The sequence below is a fragment of the Bufo bufo genome, chromosome 4 (assembly GCF_905171765.1).
Source record: "Bufo bufo chromosome 4, aBufBuf1.1, whole genome shotgun sequence".
Classification (NCBI taxonomy): Eukaryota; Metazoa; Chordata; class Amphibia; order Anura; family Bufonidae; genus Bufo; species Bufo bufo.
Window position 1 is genome coordinate 373,803,388 of NC_053392.1, and position 27,592 is coordinate 373,830,979.

At 44.6% G+C, this 27,592-nt stretch overlaps 1 protein-coding gene across 2 annotated transcripts in view; it reads right to left on the reverse strand.

Moving 5' to 3' along the window:
• Window positions 1–27,592, reverse strand: part of MOXD1 (monooxygenase DBH like 1) — a 178,130-nt gene that overhangs the window by 23,275 nt on the left and 127,263 nt on the right. For both annotated transcript variants that reach the window (XM_040429153.1, XM_040429152.1), the window contains exons 7-8: window positions 6,370–6,536; window positions 3,440–3,631 (exon numbers count right to left, since the gene is read on the reverse strand). In XM_040429153.1, the coding sequence (XP_040285087.1) occupies window positions 3,440–3,631; window positions 6,370–6,536 (359 nt within the window). The remainder of the gene's footprint in view (window positions 1–3,439; window positions 3,632–6,369; window positions 6,537–27,592) is intronic.

Below are 27,592 nucleotides of genomic sequence, written 5' to 3' on the forward strand. Positions count from 1 at the left end.
ACTTTGGTTCTGGGGCTTCAGCCTGATGGTAGTTGGGGTGCCCTTGATTTTAAATGTTTGTATAGGTGCAAGACTGGACATGTAGAGTGTAATAGCTGGTGTATGGTGTAGCAATCAGTAACCAAACTGAAAATAATTCCCCAGATGGTTTTGTATGGATTTGCGAAAGGATATAAATTATCATACTCTTTCCTCTCTATATTTCTCAAGTCTCTTTCTGCAGAATCTATGGCTGGCAATCTCACATTTGCAATTGTGCCTGTAATTCGCAACTGAGGCGTACAGATTTTTCAAGATATGACTGGTCAAGTCGTGTCCAAGTGTGAAGTGTGGGTGTCCCCCTCATTGCAGTAAAGTCGAAGTAGCTTAGGTAGCAGGACACCCTACTGACTCCAATGCTCAGCCATGCAGATTGCTGAACGTTCTTGTCTCTTTCTGTCTTTCTGTAGATCATCCAGAGATTGGTGAGTCTTTGTAGCTTTAGTCTAGTCTTGCGAGTAATGGAGTACAAGGAATTGCTTTCTCACTCTTCTATTCTTCAAGCTAACTCCAAGCTAGAACTCTCTTGACTCAACATGAGGCAGATTCAGGATCTACACCCAATCTTTCTGTAGGGACCTGTGCCAGAGTTAATTCACTCCATCGCTTCAAGGCATTACCATGCATAAACATGACAAGCATTAAACAGGAAACAATTCTGCCCTGCTCTAGGGTACTGCACAGATAATACCTCTAGTTCTGAAGTATGATTAGAACAGGCGGCACAACGAATATTATTTGTCTATTAAATCTTTAGACAATATAAAGCTTATAGTATGTCTGGTGTATTCATGAGGATATGACTACCACTATATCCTCCTCCCCTGTCAACCGTGTCTGACTCTCCCACTGTACACAGACTTAAAGAGGACCTTTCACTTGTAAAAACAATGTGAACTAAGTATGCTGACATATAGATCGGTGCCCGGGGATCTCACTGCACTTACTATTATCCCCGGGCGCCGCTCCGTTCTCCCGTTATGCCCTCCGGTACCTTTGCTCTGTAAGTTATAGTAGGCAGTGTCTGACCTTGTCCTGTGGGAGTTTCCTTCTCCTAGGCTGCAGCGCTGGCCAATCGCAGCGCACAGCTCACAGCCTGGGAGAAAAAAACCTCCCAGGCTGTGAGCTGTGCGCTGCGATTGGCCAGCACTGCAGCCTAGGAGAAGGAGACGCCCACAGGACAAGGGCAGACACCGCCTACTATAACTTACAGAGCAAAGGTACCGGAGGGCATAACGGGAGAACGGAGCGGCGCCCGGGGATAATAGTAAGTGCAGTGAGATCCCCGGGCGCCGCTCTACATGTCAGCATACTTAGTTCACATTGTTTTTACAAGTGAAAGGTCCTCTTTAAACAGCCTTCACTCAAATGTGTAGAAGGTGGAAGAGCAGTCTACTAATGAACATGCTAGTTATTGGCAGAACAGGTATTGACTTTCAATGGAGTTCATAACGGATCTGTCTTGGTTATGTTAAAGATAATACATTTTTTGGCATCTTTAGGTACCTTTGGTTTTTTATTTTATTTTTTTGGGAGGTGAGATAGGCAAACATTGCAATTCTGTTTCTGCAATTAATTTTTTATGGGGTTTACCTTGCGGTATATATGATATGATAACTTGATTCTGCATGTCGATACAAATATAGTGATACCAAATGTACATAGTTTTTTTTCATACATTACTAATTTTTCATCATAAAATCAGTTTTTTAATTAGAAATAAGTAGTATTTTTCATCACCAAATACTAACATCCATAACTTATTTTATTTTTCTATCAATGTAGATATCTGAGAGCTTTTTTTTGCAGGAAGGGCTGTAGTTTTTATTGGTGCCATTGGTGCCATGGTACCATATGGCCTTTTGATTGCTTTTTATACCATTTTTATATGGTGCAGTGACAAAAACAGCAATTTTTATTTTTTAACACCATTCACCACACTGGAGGTAGCATGATCCTTTTATAGATCAGATTGTTATGGATGTAGCAAGGCTGACTATGTGTAGTTTATTTTATTTTTTCATTTTGTATCCAATTATAAATGAATGGATACAGGGAAAATATATATATATTTTTTTATTCTTTTACATTTTTATTTGGGGACTCGAAGATACAGTGTATATTATATATATATATATATATATATATATATATATATATATATGTACATACACACACCCACACCCACACCCACATATGTATACTGGAAGTAATTGTGAGACTGTAAGAACTGATAGACTGTAGAAACTGCTGCTCCACAGACAGATTGCATCTGACAAAAGGAATAGGGAGAGAAAATATAGTATACAGTACACTCGGCAGCAGGGAAAAGCTGTTACTGCAACAAACTTTCCTTGAATTACAGTGATTAGCTCTTCCTTGCCCTCATATTAGAGATACCTGACTGAAGGAGGAAGACACCAATAAAGGTAATTTCAGTGAAAGTTTGCTGATCGGTAGGGTAATACAGGGATGAGGTTGTTAATGCTATTTGGTGCCCGGAGGAAGGGGGGAGCTAGGCTTGTAATGCTATATTTTATTACTCAGCCACTGCTGACAGTTTTCAGTGGGGACCTGACTGTTTTGGGTCAGGAGGTTAGTTTTACTCACTACTGAAAAATAGTGTGTTGCAGGGACCTGCTAATCACAGGCCCCTCCTTCTGACAGTGTGATCCGATCTGCCACCAATATAACTGTTCCAAGTGCCCAAAGCAAAGCCAGCCCAGATGGGCACTTTGGAGCTGTATTTCAGCAGCATAAAAATGGTTTTCCTGGACATGGAATAAAGCCATAAGTACATACAGGTATCTTTGGAATGCCTTTGCATTCTTCTGTGGGGCAATACTGTTAATTATATTGGTGAAAATGACGTGATAGACTCCCTTTAAATCAACTATTATTATTTTTATTTTTTTATAATTGAAAAGTATTTTTAGCTGGGGACATAACAAAGACTCAAAGACTTCTTGTGGTACAGTGAAGCCTCTTTGACACTACTACCCAAAATTACATTTAAAAGTGGTCTTTTAGGCGAATGTCCTTTCAAAGACTATGGTCAGTATACATAAAATATTGTGGAACTTAAAATCTGGTCTAGATAAGGAATCTTCTCAAAGAGATGGTCTTTTAGCGGCACTTCACTGTATCTTTAAGACTGATTTAAGATTATGATATGCAAACATTTTAATGTCTGCAATGTGGTCATATCACCTAGACCTCCTGTGGTTCAACTGACCCAAAATAAGATCACAGTAGAATCCCATTTTAATGTGGTTTTGAAGAACCACTGGAACCGTGTGTGTTGTGTGTGCTATACAGATGATGAAATGTGCCAGTTTTACGACTAACTGAAAGCAGGTAATGCCCACATTATGTGTAGACTAACAGACAATAAACGTACAGGCAGAATGGTTCGTTCTTCTTCTAGATATTGGAACTCCTGAAAATTGAAGTCAAATTCATTGTCATATGCAAGTAACTTCTGCTCTTCTCCTTTTCTGAAATGACGTGCACGGAGAACTTGGCCAGCTTGATGAGCATGAAGAAGAACAGCTAGTACATGGATTCCATCTGGTTGTTCATGACTCAGAGCCTGAGAACAATAAAAGATACATTATTTCATCTAAAATTATTATATGCAGATATATTTATTCATCTCCTACAACATAGCTCACTTGCATTTCCTACTTAAATGCAGTCAAGGCAAAGAAGGGAGGAGACAAATTTGTTTCAGGTTTTTCAATGATAGTTTCTCAAAATATTTTAGTGACATTTATCATTGGAGGAACACAACCCTCATTGTTAAGGACAATATACTTTCAATTCATTGATCTCACATCTGGTCTATTTGGGGGAGACTTCCTGGTTAGGCCACAAAAATTCTTTTCACTTCATTGTTTAAAACTCCCTGCAATGAATAAACTGCAGATGTTATGGTGAGAGATGTTATGCACAGCATTATACAATGCTTCTTTTGATTATATATTTCATTAATAGCCTTTGTTTGTGACTTGTACAATCAAAGTAATTGTAGTATATTTGGTGATAATAAAGAGAGGAAACATGACTATGGTATGTGAGGCACATACATGACGGGGTCATGATGGGGTCAGTGGAGAGACAGGGTATTAGCAGTTTAGTGGCGGGCAAGAGGAAAAGATAATATAGCAATTGTAGAAGGGAATAGTCAAAGTAGTGAATGGGAGTAGGGTTATTTATTAATAAGGGGGTAGAAGGAGATATCCATTCACATTTGAACCTGGAAATAGGAGGTGTCTCTGGGCCTTTAGTTGCTCTTCCAGTCTGATTTGAAGGATGACAAGGTCTTTTTGGGATCCATGTGAGAACGTGCTGCTCAGCATGAGATAGCCTGGCTGCAGGGACATTTGGTTGCAAGGTAGAAGGGGCAGGATGTGATGCTGTATTTTATGCAGCTACTCATCCCCACATCAGTTTAGACCATTGTAGAAGCTTAGTCATGTGGCCCTCTTCTGCTACCACTGTGTAAAAGCCCCAACAAAAATGCTCTGGTCGGTTTGGGAGGTGCAAGACAGCCTCTTCTAGTGGCAGCAGACCCAGAAAGAATCCACACAATAGGGTGGCAGCATGGGGGCAAAGAAGAATCCATGCTGGCATCATTCATCAAGAAGAATGGCAGAATACCCTTTTCTGCTAGATGGTGCACATACTGTAGTACTGAGAGGAGGAAAGGTAAACTCGAAAGGTACACAGGGACTTCTTCCAAGACTAGGGCCTATAAGGTGGCCGAAGAAGTTGCTGGGGGAGGCCTGGCCTTAAAATAGTGAATGGGAGGAGACCTGTAGATGTCAGGGGAGCATGATCATGGCTGGGTGCAAGAACTGGGTGCATGAGCTGCACCATTGGCAGCCATTACAGCCTCCAGTTTTCTTGGATATGATGCCATAAGATTTGTGCATGTGGATTTGGGGATTTTCTGCCATTCTTTTTGGCATATCCTCTCCAGTTTTGTCAGGTTGATTGTGGACCATTGGTAGACAGCCTGTCAGGATATGACCGCAATGTAGAACACACACACAGGGTTAGTGTAGCCCTGAAACTCGTATTTGCTATGACGTGCATTGCCAGCTGTGATAACTTATATAGACAGGGGAGTGTCTTTCCAATCAACTGAGTTTACCAAGTGGACTCAGATAAAGGTGAAATATCTCAAAGATGATCAAGAGAAATGGGAGGTCCCCAGAGCAAAATGTCCACTGTCACAGTAAAGGGTCTGAATACTTATGTCCAGGCAAAACTTTAGCTTTTCCTTTTTAATAAATTTGCATATATATATATACCGTACTTTGAGAAAATTTAATCTAGACAGGGAGAATTCTGATGACAGTAAGAATGATAGTATAATTTGACCCAACTTGCTGCAGGCATTTGCAAGATGTAATAGATGAGGATTACTCAGAATTTCTCTATGCTCTTCTACTATGACTTTCATAAACTAGGCCAAGGTGGAAAAGCCTGGCTGTGTTATGGTAAGCCATGAGACAGAGGAAGGTGGTGTGGATTTTATTGTGTTGTGACCATAAGGACATTGGATTTTAGATAATGTGGCAGTAATGGCCGCAACCTAGCCTTTTCTCAGCATGGCTGGGGTTTGGTTGCCAGTGGTAAATCCATGGCCACCCAGAGGTTGTTAGTGACAGTTTAATGAAGTGCAATGCCATTTTGATTCAGTGTGCTGAACAGTTTCAGCCTGCAGCTGGGCCGCTATTTTAAGACAGCTGTGAAGTTGGTGAAAAAGGAACCTCAGTAAAGCTAAGAGCTGTTGTATCTTAATAATTACCCTAATAAGATGGCAGATTATTTTGTTACATAACGGTTTTGTGATTGAGTCTCATATTCCTTCAGATGAAAATGGTGGCTGAACTAAGAGGTGTGCGCTCCATTGTGCATGCATCCCCTTGTCCTCGGAAGGCTTACTAAAGGGGGTGGGTAATTGGCCCAAGGGTTGTGTAAAGTTCAGCAAGGGAGAGAAGAAGTTTTAGTCTTTGCTATAATGCTCCTTCTTTTCTAAATGAACTATTTTGCTCATTATATAATTCCATTTGGAATACAGCCAATCTCCACATGGGCTAGGATTGGCTTCTGGTCTACATATGTGTTGGCTGCTAATGGAACAGCTACATTTTTATATCAGTTTTTGGTACATCAGCTATAATTTTACCATCTGCATGGCAATAGAAATCTAGTCAAAAAGAGGTATAATTTACTTATGCAAGTTATAGAATACATCAAGATTTACTGGAATGCTGTTTGAGGAATAAAATGGCAGTCAGGGGCAGTCACTACACACACCTCTTCCAAACATTCCATAGTGCAGTGTCCTTCGGAGCTGAATGCAGGCATACCTGGTGGGATCATGTGATATAGGCTGACCCAAATGCCTGCCTCTAAAACACCAGCATCATATTTTCTTGTGTGGGGGGTGTAATGCAGTTTAATTCCAGAACTGTCTATTAAACCTACAAAGAACAGAAAGACACATTATAAATGCAAATCCCCTGATACAAATAAAATAAAATGCAGATTTATTAAAACCGGTGAAAAGTAAAATTGTCTTTTACACCGCACGATGTTACAGCTGATCGTCAAGAATGAAGTGTTCTTTCCTGACAGTCGACTGCTCGTTTAGTGAAGGAGATAATTGCATTTACATGCAGCAATCTCTTTCACGGTACGAGCGATCCCTCATCCACATTAGTGATGAGCAGCATAGGCAATATTCGTTTTCACGATATTTCACAAATTTTTGGCCTAATATTCAACATAAATTCGCAAATTCTAGAATTTGTGATCTCCAGTAATTATTTTCTTGATTGCAAAAATCGGCAATGTAATATGCGCATATTGCGTGCGCAATACAGGCGTGGCTCACTTTTGCTAAATTTTTCAAGCTGCTAGACACTAATGCCTATCACATCACAGTAATTCCTATAACACTACCTAACACCCTGCACTGGAACCTATCAGCTTCACTATATCACTATCTAACCTACACTGACTATCTCCCACTAACTATCTGTATTATATATATGAGCTAACTAACTATCTAATGTAATTAGATAAGGAATAGGATCCAGATGAAAGCACAGAGCACAGCAATGACACTGCTCTCTCTCTCTCGGAACTGCAAAAAAAACAGGAGAAAATGGCTGCTGGGGAGTTTCTTATATAGTAAAGGGGTAGGCAACTTTTCTATTGGTTGCTAGGGATGTTGCTAAGCTCAGACAAAGATATTGCAGCCTTCTTATTGGCCCACAAGCAAGAAGCAGTGAGGGTACTGATGAAAATAAATCTAGAATATTCATGATTAGGAAGATATAGCACTATATTCTAGATCTTTGCGAATTCTCGAAGTGCCGATATTCGCAATAAAAATTTGCAATTAGAATATTCGTGATCAACACTAATTCCCATACAGAATCATTGATTTTGGGCAGCAGATCACTGTTTAGACCATACGATCTGCTGCCCAGAAATAATGAGTTATGTGCCTGCAGAAACAACAGGATCATCCGATGAACCAGCATTTTGCTCATTTATTGGGTGATTGGCGGCACATTTAGATGGGCGAGCATTTGCAGTAAATCCACCTTTAGTTACCCATAGCAACCAAGCAGATTGATCCTTTCATTTTCCAAAGGATCTCTGATAAAAGAATGGTTGAATCTAATCAACTGCTATGGGCAACAAAGCCAGTTTTCTTTTGATAAATCTCCCCGGCCCATATGTTTGCTTCAGTGGCCTTCTTGGTGGTCGAATAAGAGTTTCAAAAGTATGTAGTATTTATAAGACATTTTTTTAAATTATTTCTTGTTCCTTAGCCCAATAAAAAGGGTTTTCCATGTTCTGCAAAAAAATGAGCAATGAGAGAAAATATGGTAAAATAAAGAACCATTAATTAACTGGTAAGTCCCTTGCTTGCCCCTCAAAAACATCTCTAGAATCTGTCTTTTTCTTTCTGTAGAAACAGTAAGGGCTGTTTCACACGAGCGAGTCCATTGCGGGAATCACGCTCCATGTGTGAATGTGATCCTCTGCTCTAGACTTGCAGGAGCTCACGGCATTATCATGATTTATAATGCTATGTGTCTCTGCTTGGCCTTTTTTACACAGAATCATAGTGACATAAAGCTGTCAGTATGATTCTGTAGAAATAAGGTGTATAGTGTGGGGTGCTGTATACTGTGGGGGGCTGTATACTGTATACTGTGGGTGCTGTATTTTGTGGAGTGCTATACTACTGTACTGTATAGTGTGGGGGGCTGTATAGTGTGGGGTGCTGTATACTGTGGGGGGCTGTATATTGTGGAGTGCTATACTGCTGTACTGTATAGTGTGGGGGGCTGTATAGTGTGGGGTGCTGTATCGTGTATAGTTTGGGGTGCTGTATACGGTGAGGTGCTATACTGCTCCACTGTATACTGTGAGGTGTTGTATACTGTGGGCTGCTATACTGCTCTACTATATACTGTGAGGTACTGTATAGTGTGGGGTGCTATACTGCATACTGTGTGGTGCTGTATACTGTGGGCTGCTATACTGCTCTACTATATACTGTGGGGTACTGTGTAGTGTGGGGTGCTATACTGCATACTGTGTGGTGCTGTATACTATAGGGTGCTATACTGCATACTGTGGGTTGCTGTATACTATAGGGTGCTATACTGCATACTGTGGGGTGCTGGGGTGCACTGTAATGCTGCACTGTAATGCTAGGGTGAGCCGAGCCCTGGTCTCCTTCCTTCAGAGTGATGCCCACTTCCAGCCTGAGCCCAGCTGCCCAGAGCACTGATCCTGAGCCGCTGGAGTCTTCAGAACTGGAAGTATTTACAGTCATTCACTGTACTCTACCAGATGTGTGGATTTTTTGTGTGTGTGTTGTGGTGGAGGGCGTGATTGAAGGTGTGGGAAGGCAGGATCCAGGGGGCCCAAGTAAATTTTTGCCCAGGGTCCAATCAATATTAAAGACGGCCCTGCCTCTACCGTGTGCCAGTCACTGCACTGGTTGTCCATACATTACTGAATACAATAATATATCACTCACCCACAAAGATCTTCACAGTGCTGCACTACCATATATCTTCTTCCTCATTTTTGTCTACCATCCTACCTGTGCTCTAGGTTCTGCTATTGAGCTAAGAATTACTTCCTCCATAATCTAAATATCTCACTCCCATTTTAGGTTTGTGTTGTTTATATCATTTCCTAATTAGTGTTGAGCGAACAGTTCGAGCATAGTTCGGGTCCGTACCGAATTTTGGGGTGTTCGTGACACGGACCCGAACCCGAACTTTTTCGTAAAAGTTCGGGTTCGTCGTTCGGCATGTATTTTGGCGCATTTTGAAAGGCTGCAAAGCAGCCAATCAACATGCATCATACTACTTGCCCTAAGATGCCATCGCAGCCATGCCTACTATTGGCAAGGCTGTGATTGGCCAAGTGCAGCATGTGACTCAGCCTCTTTATAAGCTTGTGCGCACGTCGGGACGTGCTCACTCCCGATGTGAATAGAACAGGGATAGACGCAGCTGATGCTAGGGCGAGAATAGGCAGGGATAATTGAATAACTGGAAGCAAATTTCTCTCCTCCACCTGTGATTCATCTGAACAACTGCAGCTGAGCTGCTTTTTTGATAGGGATTGGCTATTTTTAGAGTGGCCAGAGTGATTTTTCCATCCACATGTACCTGGGCTGACCGCCGGCCGCCATTTTGCGACTTGTAGTGCTGCAGCAGAAGCTGCCACAGTGTGCATTCCAAAGCTCCAAACAAGTCAGACATCTACACCTGGGAATCAGACCAATAGCGATTTAGCAGCACAGTCCAAGGCTATTTTTTTTAAAGGTTGTGCAGACCATTTTGTGGCACATGTTACTGGGCTGATAGGCGGCGGCCATCTTGGGACTAGTGCTGCAGCACAATCTCTCCCAACGTCCATTAATCACTTGTAATAGTGGTCTGTGCCATAGAAATCCTACATCAGGGACTTGGGTGTGCTTGTGTCACCCCTACTAATACCAGTCCACCTGTAATCCATACAGTGAAAAGCCATAAAGTATTCCAGTGAGGGAATTTTTTTTTTATTTAAAAAAGGCCAAGTTAGTTTATCTGGCGTTCAATATACTAGATACAGTTAGGCCTGCGTTTCATACATCTGGAATTAGCAAACTAATGTGCTGGGGTTGGGAAAACATATATGTACCCATACTAGAATCTGTCAAAGAAAGCGGTACTCACATATAACAGTCATTCCATCTGTAATCCATACAGTCAAAAGACTGAAAGTATTCCAGTGAGGGAATTTTTTTTATTTAAAAAAGGCCAAGTTAGTTTATCTGGCGTTCAATATACTAGATACAGTTAGGCCTGCGTTTCATACATCTGGAATTAGCAAACTAATGTGCTGGGGTTGGGAAAACATATATGTACCCATACTAGAATCTGTCAAAGAAAGCGGTACTCACATATAACAGTCATTCCATCTGTAATCCATACAGTCAAAAGACTGAAAGTATTCCAGTGAGGGAATTTTTTTTATTTAAAAAAGGCCAAGTTAGTTTATCTGGCGTTCAATATACTAGATACAGTTAGGCCTGCGTTTCATACATCTGGAATTAGCAAACTAATGTGCTGGGGTTGGGAAAACATATATGTACCCATACTAGAATCTGTCAAAGAAAGCGGTACTCACATATAACAGTCATTCCATCTGTAATCCATACAGTCAAAAGACTGAAAGTATTCCAGTGAGGGGATTTTTTTTATTTAAAAAAGGCCAAGTTAGTTTATCTGGCGTTCAATATACTAGATACAGTTAGGCCTGCGTTTCATACATCTGGAATTAGCAAACTAATGTGCTGGGGTTGGGAAAACATATATGTACCCATACTAGAATCTGTCAAAGAAAGCGGTACTCACATATAACAGTCATTCCATCTGTAATCCATACAGTCAAAAGACTGAAAGTATTCCAGTGAGGGGATTTTTTTTATTTAAAAAAGGCCAAGTTAGTTTATCTGGCGTTCAATATACTAGATACAGTTAGGCCTGCGTTTCATACATCTGGAATTAGCAAACTAATGTGCTGGGGTTGGGAAAACATATATGTACCCATACTAGAATCTGTCAAAGAAAGCGGTACTCACATATAACAGTCATTCCATCTGTAATCCATACAGTCAAAAGACTGAAAGTATTCCAGTGAGGGGATTTTTTTTATTTAAAAAAGGCCAAGTTAGTTTATCTGGCGTTCAATATACTAGATACAGTTAGGCCTGCGTTTCATACATCTGGAATTAGCAAACTAATGTGCTGGGGTTGGGAAAACATATATGTACCCATACTAGAATCTGTCAAAGAAAGCGGTACTCACATATAACAGTCATTCCATCTGTAATCCATACAGTCAAAAGACTGAAAGTATTCCAGTGAGGGGATTTTTTTTATTTAAAAAAGGCCAAGTTAGTTTATCTGGCGTTCAATATACTAGATACAGTTAGGCCTGCGTTTCATACATCTGGAATTAGCAAACTAATGTGCTGGGGTTGGGAAAACATATATGTACCCATACTAGAATCTGTCAAAGAAAGCGGTACTCACATATAACAGTCATTCCATCTGTAATCCATACAGTCAAAAGACTGAAAGTATTCCAGTGAGGGGATTTTTTTTATTTAAAAAAGGCCAAGTTAGTTTATCTGGCGTTCAATATACTAGATACAGTTAGGCCTGCGTTTCATACATCTGGAATTAGCAAACTAATGTGCTGGGGTTGGGAAAACATATATGTACCCATACTAGAATCTGTCAAAGAAAGCGGTACTCACATATAACAGTCATTCCATCTGTAATCCATACAGTCAAAAGACTGAAAGTATTCCAGTGAGGGAATTTTTTATTTATTTAAAAAAGGCCAAGTTAGTTTATCTGGCGTTCAATATACTAGATACAGTTAGGCCTGCGTTTCATACATCTGGAATTAGAAAACTAATGTGCTGGGGTTGGGAAAACATATATGTACCCATACTAGAATCTGTCAAAGAAAGCGGTACTCACATATAACAGTCATTCCATCTGTAATCCATACAGTCAAAAGACTGAAAGTATTCCAGTGAGGGAATTTTTTTTTTATTTAAAAAAGGCCAAGTTAGTTTATCTGGCGTTCAATATACTAGATACAGTTAGGCCTGCGTTTCATACATCTGGAATTAGCAAACTAATGTGCTGGGGTTGGGAAAACATATATGTACCCATACTAGAATCTGTCAAAGAAAGCGGTACTCACATATAACAGTCATTCCATCTGTAATCCATACAGTCAAAAGACTGAAAGTATTCCAGTGAGGGGATTTTGCTTATAAAAAATAATATATTTCATTGTGGTGCGAGTTCAATCGCAACAATGAAGAAAAATACTATTAAGGGACGAGGACGCGGTCGTGGTGGTGTCCGTGGAGCCTGTGTTGCTGGTAGAGGACGTGGCCGTTCGGCCCCAGGCGCACACAGTAGGGAACGAACTCCCTCAACTAGCCGGCAGAATGTACCGCAATATCTCGTGGGGCCCAATGCCGCTCTTAGGATGGTAAGGCCTGAGCAGGTACAGGCATTAATCGATTGGGTGGCCGACAGTGCTTCCAGCACGTTCACCACATGGTCTTCCACCCAGTCTTCTGCGGAAAGCGCACAGGTGGCACCTGAAAACCAAGCCCATCAGTCTGTCACATCACCCCCAAGCATATCAGGGAAACGGTCTGAGCCACAAGTTATGCAGCAGTCTCTTCTTCTGTTTGAAGACTCTGCTTCCAGGGTTTCCCAGGGGCGTCCACCTAGCCCTTCCCCAGTGGAGGAAGACATACCATGCACTGACGCACAACCACTTATGTCTCCAGATGAAGAGGACATGGGAATACCACCACAGCAGAGTCACCGACTCTCTGATGATGACGAAACACAGGTGCCCACTGCCGCGTCTTTTTGCAGTGTGCAGACTGAACAGGAGGAGGTCAGGGAGGGAGACTGGGTGGAAGACGATGCAGAGGACGATGAGGTCTTAGACCCCACATGGACTGAAGGTCGTGGCGATGACTTTCACAGTTCAGAGGAAGAGGTAGTGGTGAGACCGAGACAACAGCGAAGCCAAAGAGGGAGCAGGGGGCCAAAGCAGACGAGCCGCCGCCCCCAGAGTTCGCCTGCTACTGGACATCGCCAACAGGGACCCAGCCCCACAAAGGCAGCTTCAAAGAGTTCCCTGGCATGGCACTTCTTTAAACAATGTCCTACCGACAAGACCCGAGTGACTTGCACGCTCTGCCATCAGAGCCTGAGGCGATGCATTAACGTTCTGAACCTCAGCACAACCTGCATGACCAGGCATCTACATGCAAAGCATGAACTGCAGTGGGGTACACACCTTAAAAACCAGGCACTCGCTGAGGCTCCCCCTGCTCCCTCTACCGCTGCTGCCTCGGCTTCCGCCTCAAGAGGAGGAATGTTGCCACCTGCCGAGCAGCAAACAGAGGATGTGCCACCGACACCACCACCACCGCCACCGTCAACTAGCGTCTCCACTATATCACACAGCAGCGTTCAGCTCTCAATATCTCAAACCTTAGAGAGGAAGCGCAAATTCCCCCCGAGTCACCCTCGAGCCCTTGGCCTGAACGCCAGCATTTCTAAACTGCTGGCCTTTGAAATGCTGTCATTCCGGCTGGTGGACACAGACAGCTTCAAACAGCTGATGGCCATGGCTGTCCCGCAGTATGTGGTTCCCAGCCGCCACTACTTCTCCAAGACAGCCGTGCCTTCCCTGCACATGCAAGTGTCCGATAAAATCAAGTGTGCACTGCGCAACGCCATTTGTGGCAAGGTCCACCTAACCACAGATACGTGGACCAGTAAGCACGGCCAGGGACGCTATATCTCACTAACTGCACACTGGATGAATGTAGTGGCGGCTGGGCCCCCGGCGGACAGTTCCTTGGCGCACGTCCTTCCGCCCCCTAGGATCGCAGGGCATCATTCTCTGCCTCCTGTAGCCTCCTCCTCCTACTCGGCTTCCTCCTCCACTGCTTCCACCAGCTCATCCGGTCAGCCACACACCTTCACCACCAACTTCAGCACAGCCCGGGGTAAACGTCAGCAGGCCATTCTGAAACTCATATGTTTGGGGGACAGGCCCCACAGCGCAAAGGAGTTGTGGCGGGGTATTGAACAACAGACCGACGAGTGGTTTCTGCCGGTGGGCCTCAAGCCAGGCCTGGTGGTATGCGATAATGGGCGAAATCTCGTGGCAGCTCTGGGACTAGCCGGTTTGACGCACATCCCTTGCCTGGCGCATGTGCTGAACTTGGTGGTGCAGAGGTTCATTCACCACTACCCCAACATGTCAGAGCTGCTGCATAAAGTGCGGGCCGTCTGTGCGCGCTTCCGCCGTTCACATCCTGCCGCTGCTCGCCTGTCTGCGCTACAGCGGAACTTCGGCCTTCCCGCTCACCGCCTCATATGCGACGTGCCCACCCGGTGGAACTCCACCTTGCACATGCTGGAGAGACTGTGCGAGCAGCAGCAGGCCATAGTGGAGTTTCAGCTGCAGCACGCTCGCGTCAGTCGTACTGCCGAACAGCACCACTTCACCACCAATGATTGGGCCTCCATGCGAGACCTGTGTGCCCTGCTGCGCTGTTTCGAGTACTCCACCAACATGGCCAGTGGCGATGACACTGTTATCAGCGTTACAATACCACTTCTATGTCTCCTTGAGAAAACACTTAGGGCAATGATGTTAGAGGAGGTGGCCCAGGTGGAGGAGGAGGAGGAGGAGGATGAGGGCTCGTTTCTAACACTTTCGGGCCAGTCTGTTCGAAGTGGCTCAGAGGGAGGTTTGTTTAAGCAGCAGAGGACAGGTTCACAAGTCGCCAGCCAAGGCACTGTACTGGAGGACGAGGAGGATGAGGAGGAGGAGGTGGAGGGGGACGAGGATGACGCAAGTTCACAGCGGGGTGGCAGCCCAGGCCCATCACTGGTGCGTGGCTGGGGGGATACGGTGGACGATGACGATACGCCTCCCACAGAGGACAGCTTGTCCTTACCCATGGGTAGCCTGGCCCACATGAGCGAATATATGCTCCAATGCCTGCGCAACGACAGCAGAGTTGCCCACGTTTTAACGTGTGCAGACTACTGGGTGGCCACCCTGCTGGATCCCCGGTATAAAGACAATGTGCCCACTTTAATTCCTGAACTGGAGCGCGACCGTAAGATGCGCGAGTACAAGCGCACGCTGATAGAGGCGCTCTTGAGAGCATTCCCACATGTCACAGGGGAACAGGTGGAAGGTGAAGGCAGAGGAGTGGCAAGAGGTCGCCAACGCAGCTGTGTCACGGCCAGCTCATCTGAGGGCAGGGTTAGCATGGCAGAAATGTGGAAAAGTTTTGTCTCCACGCCACAGCTATCTGCACCGACACCTGATACGGAACGTGTTAGCAGGAGGCAGCATTTCACTAACATGGTTGAACAGTATGTCTGCACACCCCTCCACATCCTGACGGATGGTTCCTCCCCATTCAACTACTGGGTTTCGAAATTGTCCACGTGGCCAGAGTTAGCATGTTATGCCTTGGAGGTGCTTTCCTGCCCGGCGGCCAGCGTTTTATCTGAACGCGTATTCAGCACGGCAGGGGGCGTCATTACTGACAAGCGCAGCCGCCTGTCCACAGCCAACGTGGACAAGCTGACCTTCATAAAGATGAACCAGGCATGGATCCCACAGGACCTGTTCCTCCCTTGTGCAGAGTAGTCCTTATTAACTGCCTAAAACATGTCTTGTTGTGCTACGGGCCACTTCTTTATTTGATACAAATTTTATGAAACCCACAGTTGAATGAAACTCTTCTCTGTCTGGGCGCCGGGGCCTAACCAGATGAAAGTGGCCGGTTAAACTAACGGGTGACATGAAGCCATAACCTCTGCCATGCTACCTCTGTCTTCTGTCTGGGTGCTGAGGCCTAAGTCAAATAAAGCGGTCTTCTGCTGTGCTGGGGGATATGAAGCTAATCTCTGACCTCTCTCCTCTCTCTGGGTCCAAAGGCCTAAATCACTGAAAGAGGCCTTCTCCTGTGGTGTGTGATATGATGCCAGAATATGTGCTGTGGGGCCTCTCTCCTCTTCCTGGGTGCAGGGGTCAAATAAACTAAATTGTGGCCTACTCCTGTGGTGGTTGATATGATGCCTGATTCTCTGATGTGGAACCTCTCTCCTCTGTTTGGGTGAAGGGGTCAAAGTAACTAAATGGTGGCTTCTCCTGTGGTGGCTGATATGATGCCAGAATATGTGCTGTGGTGCCTCTCTCCTCTTCCTGGGTGCGGGGGTCAAAGTAACTCAATGGTGGCTTCTCCTGTGGTGGCTGATATGATGCCAGAATATGTGCTGTGGTGCCTCTCTCCTCTTCCTGGGTGCGGGGGTCAAAGTAACTCAATGGTGGCTTCTCCTGTGGTGGCTGATATGATGCCAGAATATGTGCTGTGGTGCCTCTCTCCTCTTCCTGGGTGCGGGGGTCAAAGTAACTCAATGGTGGCTTCTCCTGTGGTGGCTGATATGATGCCAGAATATGTGCTGTGGGGCCTCTCTCCTCTTCCTGGGTGCAGGGGTCAAAGTAACTCAATGGTGGCTTCTCCTGTGCTGATTGATATAAAGCTGATGGTTGTGCCATCTGACATGGTTGCCAGGGTCTGATTCAATGGGGGCCTACTCCTGTGGTGGGTGATCTAAATGCATGATTCTCTGCTGTGAAACCTCTCTCCTCCGTCTGGGTGTAGGGGTCAAAGTCTTTCAAAGTCGCCTTCTCCTGTGCTGATTGATATGAAGCTGATGGTTGTGCCATCTGACATGGTTGCCGGGGTCCCATTAAATTGTGGCCTACTCCTGTGGTGGTTGATATGATGCCTGATTCTCTGATGTGGAACCTCTCTCCTCTGTTTGGGTGAAGGGGTCAAAGTAACTAAATGGTGGCTTCTCCTGTGGTGGCTGATATGATGCCAGAATATGTGCTGTGGGGCCTCTCTCCTCTTCCTGGGTGCAGGGGTCAAAGTAACTCAATGGTGGCTTCTCCTGTGGTGGCTGATATGATGCCAGAATATGTGCTGTGGTGCCTCTCTCCTCTTCCTGGGTGCGGGGGTCAAAGTAACTCAATGGTGGCTTCTCCTGTGGTGGCTGATATGATGCCAGAATATGTGCTGTGGTGCCTCTCTCCTCTTCCTGGGTGCGGGGGTCAAAGTAACTCAATGGTGGCTTCTCCTGTGGTGGCTGATATGATGCCAGAATATGTGCTGTGGTGCCTCTCTCCTCTTCCTGGGTGCAGGGGTCAAAGTAACTAAATGGTGGCTTCTCCTGTGGTGGTTGATATGATGCCTGATTCTCTGCTGTGAAACCTCTCTCCTCCATCTGGGTGTAGGGGTCAAAGTCTTTCAAAGTCGCCTTCTCCTGTGCTGATTGATATAAAGCTGATGGTTGTGCCATCTGACATGGTTGCCAGGGTCTGATTCAATGGGGGCCTACTCCTGTGGTGGGTGATCTAAATGCCTGATTCTCTGCTGTGAAACCTCTCTCCTCCGTCTGGGTGTAGGGGTCAAAGTCTTTCAAAGTCGCCTTCTCCTGTGCTGATTGATATGAAGCTGATGGTTGTGCCATCTGACATGGTTGCCGGGGTCCCATTAAATTGGGGCCTACTCCTGTGGTGGGTGATCTAAATGCCTGATTCTCTGCTTTGAAACCTCTCTCCTCCGTCCGGGTGTAAGGGTCAAAGTCTGTCAAAGTCGCCTTCTCCTGTGCTGATTGATATAAAGCTTATGCTTGTGCCATCTGACATGGTTGCCGGGGTCTGATTCAATGGTGGCCTACTCCTGTGGTGGGTGATCTAAATGCCTGATTCTCTGCTGTGTAACCTCTCTCCTCCGTCTGGGTGTAGGGGTCAAAGTAACTAAATGGTGGCCTACTCCTGTGGTGGGTGATATGATGCCTGGTTCTCTGCTGTGGGACCTCTCTCCTTTGTCTGGGTGCTGTGGTCAAAATAATAGTAAGTGACCTTCTCCATTGGTGGGTGACTTGAAGCCTGATTCTGTGCTATGGGACCTCACTCCAATTAATATTGTTTAATTTTTATTTATTTTATGTTAACTCATCATTTCCCTATCTACATTTGTTTGCAGGGGATTTAACTACATTTTGCTGCCTTTTGCAGCCCTCTAGCCCTTTCCGGGTGTGTTTTACAGCCTTTTTAGTGCCCAAAAGTTCGGGTCCCCATTGACTTCTATGGGGTTCGGGTTCGGGATGAAGTTCGGGTCGAGTTCGGATCCCGAACCCGAACATTTTTCGAAAGTTCGGCCGAACTCGTCGAACCCGAACATCCAGGTGTTCGCTCAACTCTATTCCTAATCCTACTCTTTTCCATTCACCCCTTTTAACAATATTCCTATAAACGTGGAGGGTCATTTATTAAGCAGAAATATGCCTATATTAGATGTATTTCAGGCGCAAGTTGCGGTGCAAAGGTCCTTTGCGCTGCAAACTGAGACTTTATCTTGCTCACGCCAGGTCTAAAAAAGGGGACCTGGTGTGGGCGGGGAAGGAGACGGGCTGGCAGGCCCATCTCATTTACAATTTTCTACGGCTGTTTTAGGTGTAGAACTTGGTCTAATTGCACTGAATGTACATATACAGGTGCTGGCTGGTAGCTGGCTTGTGCATGCAGCATGCAGCTTTATACGTGCTATCCTATTGAGTTAAGATGCCTGGACTATTGCACAAAATAAGCACTTCTCATATTTTAAGTCTCCCTGCTTCCCCATAGATTGTAAGCACTCACAAACAGGATCCTCACTGTTTTGCACATTGTACTGTTTGCACATGTACCCTTTGATTGTAAGGTGCTGTCAAAAATGTTGGCGCTATATTAATAAAGATGATTACTATTATTTTTAACATGCATTTTCTCCTATATACTTGATACCTTTTTCAAGGTGTATTTTTACTTGTATTGTTCTTTAGACATATTTGTACGGTAGAATTTTTTTTAGAGAAGATAAGACTTCAGTTGTAATTTATGTAATAATCTGTTACTGCTTTTGCTTCCTCCAGGCAGAGATAGGCAATAAACCAAAGATGTCTTCAAATCTCCTGGATTTGCCTCCAAGGAACATGTCTTACAGTTCTGAGTACTAAACCAGATGCACATTATAAATGTTTATGTTACTTATTAACTAGAAATGTTTAACCTTTCCACCTACACTTGTCAAAGGATCTCAATTCCATGTACTGAACCATGACAAGCTCCTCTTCATTACAATGGTGAAATATTTCTGCTATTTGGACGAGTACATGCCTATAAAATGTTTGACTTGAGAGTGTCTTGCACAAGCATAACAATAAGATTATATGATTAGTCAACCAGAAGATTTCTGGAATAGTTTTCTAGACATGGAGAGATGAAAAAAACCTTAAGGCAATCTGTGTCTACATATAAAACTTCCTGGGCCTTTCAAATCCTTTTAACTTAAAAATCAACGAAACTGGTGCTGGGTTATACAACAATGAGCCCCTTGTGTAATGATGTTACTTTGTCAATACCTGTTCATGCCCTATAACGGTATATAGATAAGGATCCCTCAGTTTGGTAGAATTTACATCATCCATTGAAAACAATGGCTGGTCGATTGCTCACTGATTTTGGGGTTCATCTGTTGATTCTGTTGATTCTTTGCTTTTGTGGTAGAGGAGTAGCAGGGAAAACTACATAAAGAGGTTATTTTGTCCTTTGGGACCACAGAGCCACAATCAAATTCTTCACTTTTATCACTTTCTTTGTCATTAGGTGCCATAATTAGCAAAAAAAGTAAGACAAAGATTACATGGACCTATGGCATGAATGGGTAAAAAATACATTTGTAGATTACAATTTTATAGTAGAAGAAAAATTATAAGACAAGTGAGACAATGATGCACAGTAAAATTCCATCTATAAGGACATTACCACCCAATGTAATGCCTTGTATTAGATCTGCCGAGGGCCCGCCAGATCGTTAGCTAACAAACGTTTGTAAGAATGCTCGTTAGCGCTGATTTGCCTATGTAAAAGTGCCATTGATTACCCAATGAACAAACGCTCGTTTATCGGGCAAGCGCATCTGTTATGCAGGCGCAAAAATTATTGTTTGCATCGGTAGCATATCGTGCCATCTAATCAAACTCTGCTGCCAACAAATAATGATTCTGTACGAGGAAGAGCAATGTTATTAGCGATCACTCCTTCCCGTACTGTGAAGTAGATCACTGCATGTAATTGCAGTAGTCTTCTATAGTGACCAGCAGGCGATTGTCGGGAAGGAACGCTTCCTTCCTGACAATCATAAGGCTCATCTGTCAGTGTAATACAGCCCTAAGGCACACATCATAGAGTTCTAAACCACGAGTAATCTACTGTAGATCAGTATCGCAAAACCTTTTTAAGCTAAGCACCTTCTAGTAACAAGAAGTTTCAACTGAGTACCCACCAGAGAAATCTTTTGTTATAAAATGAGGCATTGCTCACTCTGCCATCTGAGGATTTTAGATACTTACTCAGCAGTTCCTTCAGATTTGATGGGAAAAATTGCACAGTATTCAGTGTTATTCTTCCTTTCAAAATTACAGACACCACATTAAAGCCCTGATGGACCTCAATATAAGTTAGTGAGGTTCATTGGTGGGTCGTTGGCATTTGCTGTGTGATGGATTCTAGTACTTTTCTATGTCATGTGTAGGCATGCACTGGGTGACATCATAGATGGTAGGTATGTGTCACTGAGGCTGCTACGCTCAGTGATGTAAATCCCGGAGGTAAGTAGTGACCAGTGGTGGTAGATCATTGAGTTGGTGGTAGCTGGAATTTGGGTCCGGGATTTAGGAGTGACTGAAGAGCTTGGGTGGGAAGGTCACTCCCATACTCCATCTCGGGTGTTACCGCCACACACACAGGTGCGAGGGTGATTTTAAAAAGACACTCTGCCAGAGAGCAGGGTGTGTGGATGGTGGTCTGAGAGGAAGACTACTGAACCAAACCTCTTGGCAGTGAGGATTTGCTGGGAGAAAACTGCAGCTGGTGAGAAGCCTGTATCACTGTGTTTTGTTATTTCATTTGGACTGTTCTGTTATTTGAAGAAAGCAAGCCTGTACGGTACTGTGTGCCTAATAAACCCTGAAAAGAGACTGTTTGAGTGGTCCCGTCTCACATATGGTGGAGGATGCGGGCAATTGGTTGCTAGGAGCAACGTCATGAAAACCTGTCAGTGGTGAATGTCGTGGGTTAAGGCAGCAGCAGGATTGCAACAAGAATCTGTTGAAATGGAGGAGCTCAAGCAGATGGTGCAGAGCAATCTGCAGCAGCGGCAGGCACTGGAGCAGCAGCAAATAGCCCATACAGAGGCTTTACAGGCTCAACGGCAGGCTAATGCGCAGCAACACGTGACTAACCGTCTATTGACTGAGCAAATTGCGGCCCTCAGAGATGCTGTGACAGCACCACAAGTGGTGCATATGGCTGGGCAAGCTTCAGGTGGTGTGCGGAAAACTGTGCAGTCTGCTTTACAGAGAATGACAAATGAGGACGACGTGGAGGCTTATTTAACTGTCTTTGAACGTATTGCAGACAGAGAGAAACTGCCTGTAGATCAGTGGGCTGAGGTGCTGGCTCCATATTTGACTGGGGAGCCGCAGAAAGCATACTATGACCTGACCTTGCAGGATTCGAGAGACTAACGCAAATTAAAAGCGGAAATACTGGCTCGCATGGGAGTCAGTCCTGCACTCCAGGCCCAGCGGGTAAAACAGTGGATTTTTTGCCAAGACAAACCACCGAGGTCACAGATGTTTGATCTGTTCCACTTGGTACGGAAGTGGTTGCAACCAGAGTCTTCATCCCCAGAGCAGATGGTGGAAAAAGTGGTAATGGATCGTTACCTGCACTCTCTTCCCAGGCCAGTACAACGCTGGGTTGCCCAGGGAGATCCCCAGAATGCTGACCAGCTGATAAACCTGGTTGAGAGGTACACTGCAGCGGAGAACCTCCTTGCAGGAGCTGAGAAAATAAAAATAACTCCCGGTAACCCCAAGGTTTATGCGGACCCCAGTAAGAGGGGGTTTAAACCCAGGGTAGAGCGGGGACAAGTGCCCGTGGAAACGAAAAAAGAATCACCAGAAACTGGTTCTAGACCTCCACCCTGCCGTCTTGTTTGTTGGAGGTGTCATAACCTGGGGCACATTGCAGCTCACTGTCCCATGACAAATGAACATATGGATTGTGATATGGCACGACGGTGCTCCCTGTTTTCCCATCCCGCCTGCAGTGCCATCCAGTACCAGGCAACCGGGCCTCATATGTGCCAGGTGACTGTCAATGCTAGCCCTGTGACTGCACTACTAGACTCAGGAAGCCTGGTTACACTTGTTAGAGAAAGTCTTGTTCCCGTATTGCCGGCACCTGGTCAGGGCATGGGGGTGATGTGTGTGCATGGGGATGTTAAGAACTATCCAGTTGCTCAGGTCACCATAGCCACTGAATGTGGGACTGTATTGCATACGGTGGGCATGGTGAAGAACTTATTGCATGCCATGATAATCGGGCGGGATCTTCCGTTGTTTTGGGAACTGTGGGGTAAAATGTCACCCAAACAAGTAAAATTTGCACCTGCTTATGATGTGTCTCATGTTGAGGAAATCACAAACCAGGCTATGCCTAGTGAACCAGCTGAGATAGTTGAGGGATTTCCGCTATCTGTCTTGGTGGGAGACGAGAGTGAGACCGTAGAATCTGAGCAGACCATACCCGTTCTGGATATCCCACAAGGGAATTTTGGGACGGCACAGGCGCAAGACCCCACTCTAAAAGGGGCTTTAGCAAATGTGACTGTTCTAAATGGTGTTCCCCAAGAGCCGGGTGCTGACCACAGGTATCCGTATTTTGAAATGCACAATGACCTCTTATATCGGGTTACCAAAGCTCACAATGAGGTGATAGAACAGTTAGTGGTTCCCGGGCCCTATAGAAAAATGGTCCTAGAAATGGCCCATACTCATGTGTTAGGGGGTCACCTAGGTACAGATAAAACCCGCGAACGAATATTTCAGAGGTTCTATTGGCCGGGGTGTTATAAAGAAATAGACGAATACTGCAAATCCTGCCCTACATGCCAATTAAAGGCCCCACTGTCTCATTTTAAAAGTCCGTTGGTGCCACTTCCTATTATTGAGATACCATTTGAAAGGATCGCCATGGACTTAGTGGGACCATTAGACAAATCAGCTAGGGGAAACCAGTATATTCTAGTAGTGCTGGATTATGCTACCCGGTATCCAGAGGCCGTGCCGTTACGAAACTCCTCCGCTAAAACTATTGCTCGGGAGTTGTTTCATATATGCACGAGAGTGGGACTCCCCAAAGAAATCTTGACTGACCAAGGAACCCCATTTATGTCCAGGGTCATGGTCGAGCTGTGTAAACTACTGAAAATTAAACAGTTAAAAACTTCAGTGTACCATCCCCAAACTGATGGCCTTGTAGAAAGGTTCAATAAAACCTTGAAAGCCATGCTGAAAAAGGCCATTGAGAAAGATGGCAAGGATTGGGATTGTTTGTTGCCATATCTGTTGTTTTCAATCCGGGAAGTTCCTCAAGCTTCTACAGGGTTCTCACCTTTTGAGTTGCTTTATGGTAGACACCCTCGGGGTTTGCTTGATATAGCTAAGGAGACATGGGAGACTGAAGTTACTCCATACAGAAGTGTCATTGATCATGTGGTACAAATGCAAGAGAGAATTGCCAAGGTGATGCCCATAGTGAAGGAACATCTCCAGAGGGCCCAGAGAAGTGTGTACAACCGTTCTGCCAGAATTAGAGAGTTCAAGCCAGGGGATCGGGTATTAATTCTGGTACCTACGGTTGAGAGCAAGTTATTGGCTAAATGGCAGGGACCTTTTGAGGTGATGGAAAAAGTTGGGGAAGTAAATTATAGAGTCCATCAGCCAGGGAAAAGGAAACCAGTGCAGGTCTATCATGTAAACTTAATGAAACCTTGGAGAGAACGGGAGTCCTTGTCAGCTACGCTCTTATCTCCCACTGTTTTCGGTCCTGAGTTTGGAAAGGTGACAATTGCTAGTTCCTTATCACGTCCCCAAAGACAGGAAACCAAAGAGTTGTTGCAACGTAATACGGACATATTCTCTAGCTTACCAGGTTGCATTAATGTGGTGGAACATGATGTCATCACTGAACCCCACATAAGGGTTAAAGTAAAACCGTATCGCATCCCAGAAGCCCGTAGACAAGCAGTCTCAGAAGAGGTTCAGAGGATGTTACAATTAGGGGTAATTGAAAGGTCCAAAAGTGAATGGTCCAGCCCAATTGTGTTGGTCCCAAAACCAAATGGAAGCTGGCGCTTTTGTAATGACTTTCGGAAACTTAATGAGGTTTCCAAGATGGATGCTTACCCTATGCCTAGGGTGGATGAACTGGTTGAAAGGTTGGGTCCCGCCAGGTATATAACCACAATAGACCTCACCAAAGGGTATTGGCAAATACCATTAGCAAAAGAAGCCCGAGAGAAAACAGCCTTTTCTACGTCAGAGGGATGTTTCCACTATGTGAGGATGCCATTTGGGTTGAAAGGGGCCCCTGCTACATTTCAAAGGGCAATGGATGACATTTTGCTTCCCCACAGGGAATATGCAGCAGCCTACTTAGATGACATTGTTATCTACAGCCTGGATTGGAAAAGCCATTTAAGTAAAGTCCAGGCCGTTCTAGACTCACTCAGAGAAGCAGGGTTTACAGCCAACCCAGAGAAGTGTGCCATAGGTATGGAGCAAATACTTGGGTTATGTTGTGGGAAGAGGCATGATTAAACCCCAGGCCAACAAGGTAGAAGCCATACAGAGTTGGCCCCGGCCTCTTACAAAAAAACAAGTGCAGGCTTTCTTAGGGATAGTCGGGTATTACCGGCGATTTGTCCCCAACTTTGCCAGTATTGCTGCTCCTTTGTCTGACCTCACGAAAGGGAAAAAGTCAGTTATGGTTCAGTGGTCCCCGGAGGCAGAAAAGGCATTTGTAGAACTAAAGTCCGTTCTTTGTAGGCAACCAGTGCCAATAGTGCCAGATTTCTCCAAGGAATTTATAGTACAGACAGATGCATCAGAGGTGGGACTAGGGGCTGTTATGTCCCAGGAGGTTAACAGAGAAGAGCATCCTGTCATGTATCTAAGTAGGAAACTGAACCCCTGTGAGAGGAATTACTCGATTGTGGAACGGGAATGTCTGGCAATAAAATGGGCCCTAGAGTCCCTAAGTTATTACCTGCTAGGCAGAAAGTTCAGACTCGTCTCAGACCATGCCCCACTGAAGTGGATGAGTCAAAACAAGGGAAATAATGCTAGGGTAACAAGGTGGTTCCTGGCATTACAGGATTTTGACTATGTGGTGGAACACAGGCCAGGTAAATTGCACATCAATGCAGATGCCCTGTCAAGAGTCCATTGTTTGGTTATGGAAGGTGCCAAGCCCCCCGGCTTTAGGCAGAGGGGGGGGATATGTAAGCATGCACTGGGGGACATCATAGATGGTAGGTATGTGTCACTGAGGCTGCTACGCTCAGTGATGTAAATCCCGGAGGTAAGTAGTGACCAGTGGTGGTAGATCATTGAGTTGGTGGTAGCTGGAATTTGGGTCCGGGATTTAGGAGTGACTGAAGAGCTTGGGTGGGAAGGTCACTCCCATACTCCATCTCGGGTGTTACCGCCACACACACAGGTGCGAGGGTGATTTTAAAAAGACACTCTGCCAGAGAGCAGGGTGTGTGGATGGTGGTCTGAGAGGAAGACTACTGAACCAAACCTCTTGGCAGTGAGGATTTGCTGGGAGAAAACTGCAGCTGGTGAGAAGCCTGTATCACTGTGTTTTGTTATTTCATTTGGACTGTTCTGTTATTTGAAGAAAGCAAGCCTGTACGGTACTGTGTGCCTAATAAACCCTGAAAAGAGACTGTTTGAGTGGTCCCGTCTCACACATGCTAAAAAATTTCCTTAAGCCCCTCAAATTTATATAGGACATGTCCCAATTTGAAACACAAACAGTGCATATCACCAAACTCAACAGACCTCAAACTGGATACAGACCTCACACCAGACCCCGTAAATAAAGACATGGACCACAGACCAGAACTTCATGTATAAAGACTTTAGACCTGCTCCCCTTGTTTATACAGCGCTACTAAAATTTAGACTCCTTAGAATTCCTAAAAATGAAAGACCCCAGACCAACCTTATATATACAGGTATTTGTGACAAATAGAAAAGGCCCTTCCTGTTGGCTGATGACACTAGAAGAAGTAGCTTTAATTGCAAAAGTGTTTTAGTGTCATATAAAAGATAGCTTTTAATAGTAGGTTTAAAAATATAAATAATATGTAATCAAAAGACATGCTACTAGCAAAGATAGTAGAAAGCTTCTGCAGGTTGGTAAAGAAGGGTAAAATGATCAGATGTTTAGTGTAGAAAGCTGTGTGAACTTATATCTCTTTGTGCTATGTCTGCAAAAGTGCCCACCACAAATAATTTGTCAGACTGACACCTTGATAAGAGGGAACCTGACCCTCCCTAGGCCCAAATCTTTTATTCCCTGCGCCTTTCATCTGTTAAATCATCTAGGGGCAGTGCTAGGCAAATTGCGGCTCACCAGCTGTTGCAGAACTACAACTCCCAGCATGCAAAGACTGCCTACAGCTTTCAGCCTACAGCAGGGCATGGTGGGAGTAGTAGTTTTGCAACAGCTGGAGAGCAGCAGTTTGTCTATCACTGATCTAGGAGAAAGAAGAGAGGCAATATTGAAAATGCAATTAAAAGTAACAAGAGAGTAAAAAAAAAACTGTAAGGCCTCTTTCACACGGGCGTTGCGGGAAAATGTGCGGGTGCGTTGTGGGAACACCCGCAATTTTTCTGCGCGAGTGCAAAACATTGTAATGCGTTTTGCACTCGCGTGAGAAAAGTCGCGCATGTTTGGTACCCAAACCCGAACTTCTTCACAAAAGTTCGGGCTTGGGATCGATGTTCTGTAGATTGTATTATTTTCCCTTATAACATGGTTATAAGGGAAAATAATAGCATTCTGAATACAGAATGCATAGTAAAACAGCGCTGGAGGGGTTAAAAAAAATAAAATAAAAATTTAACTCACCTTAGTCCACTTGATCGTGGCCCGGCATCTCCTTCTGTCTCCTTTGTTGAATAGGACCTGTGGTGAGAATTAATTATAGGAACAGGACCTTTGATGACGTACCATGTGATGACCGGAGTGACGTCATCAAAGGTCCTGTTCCTATAATTAATGCTCACCACAGGTCCTATTCAACAAAGGAGACAGAAGGAGATGCCGGGCTACGCGATCAAGTGGACTAAGGTGAGTTAAATTATTATTATTATTTTTTTAACCCCTCCAGCGCTGT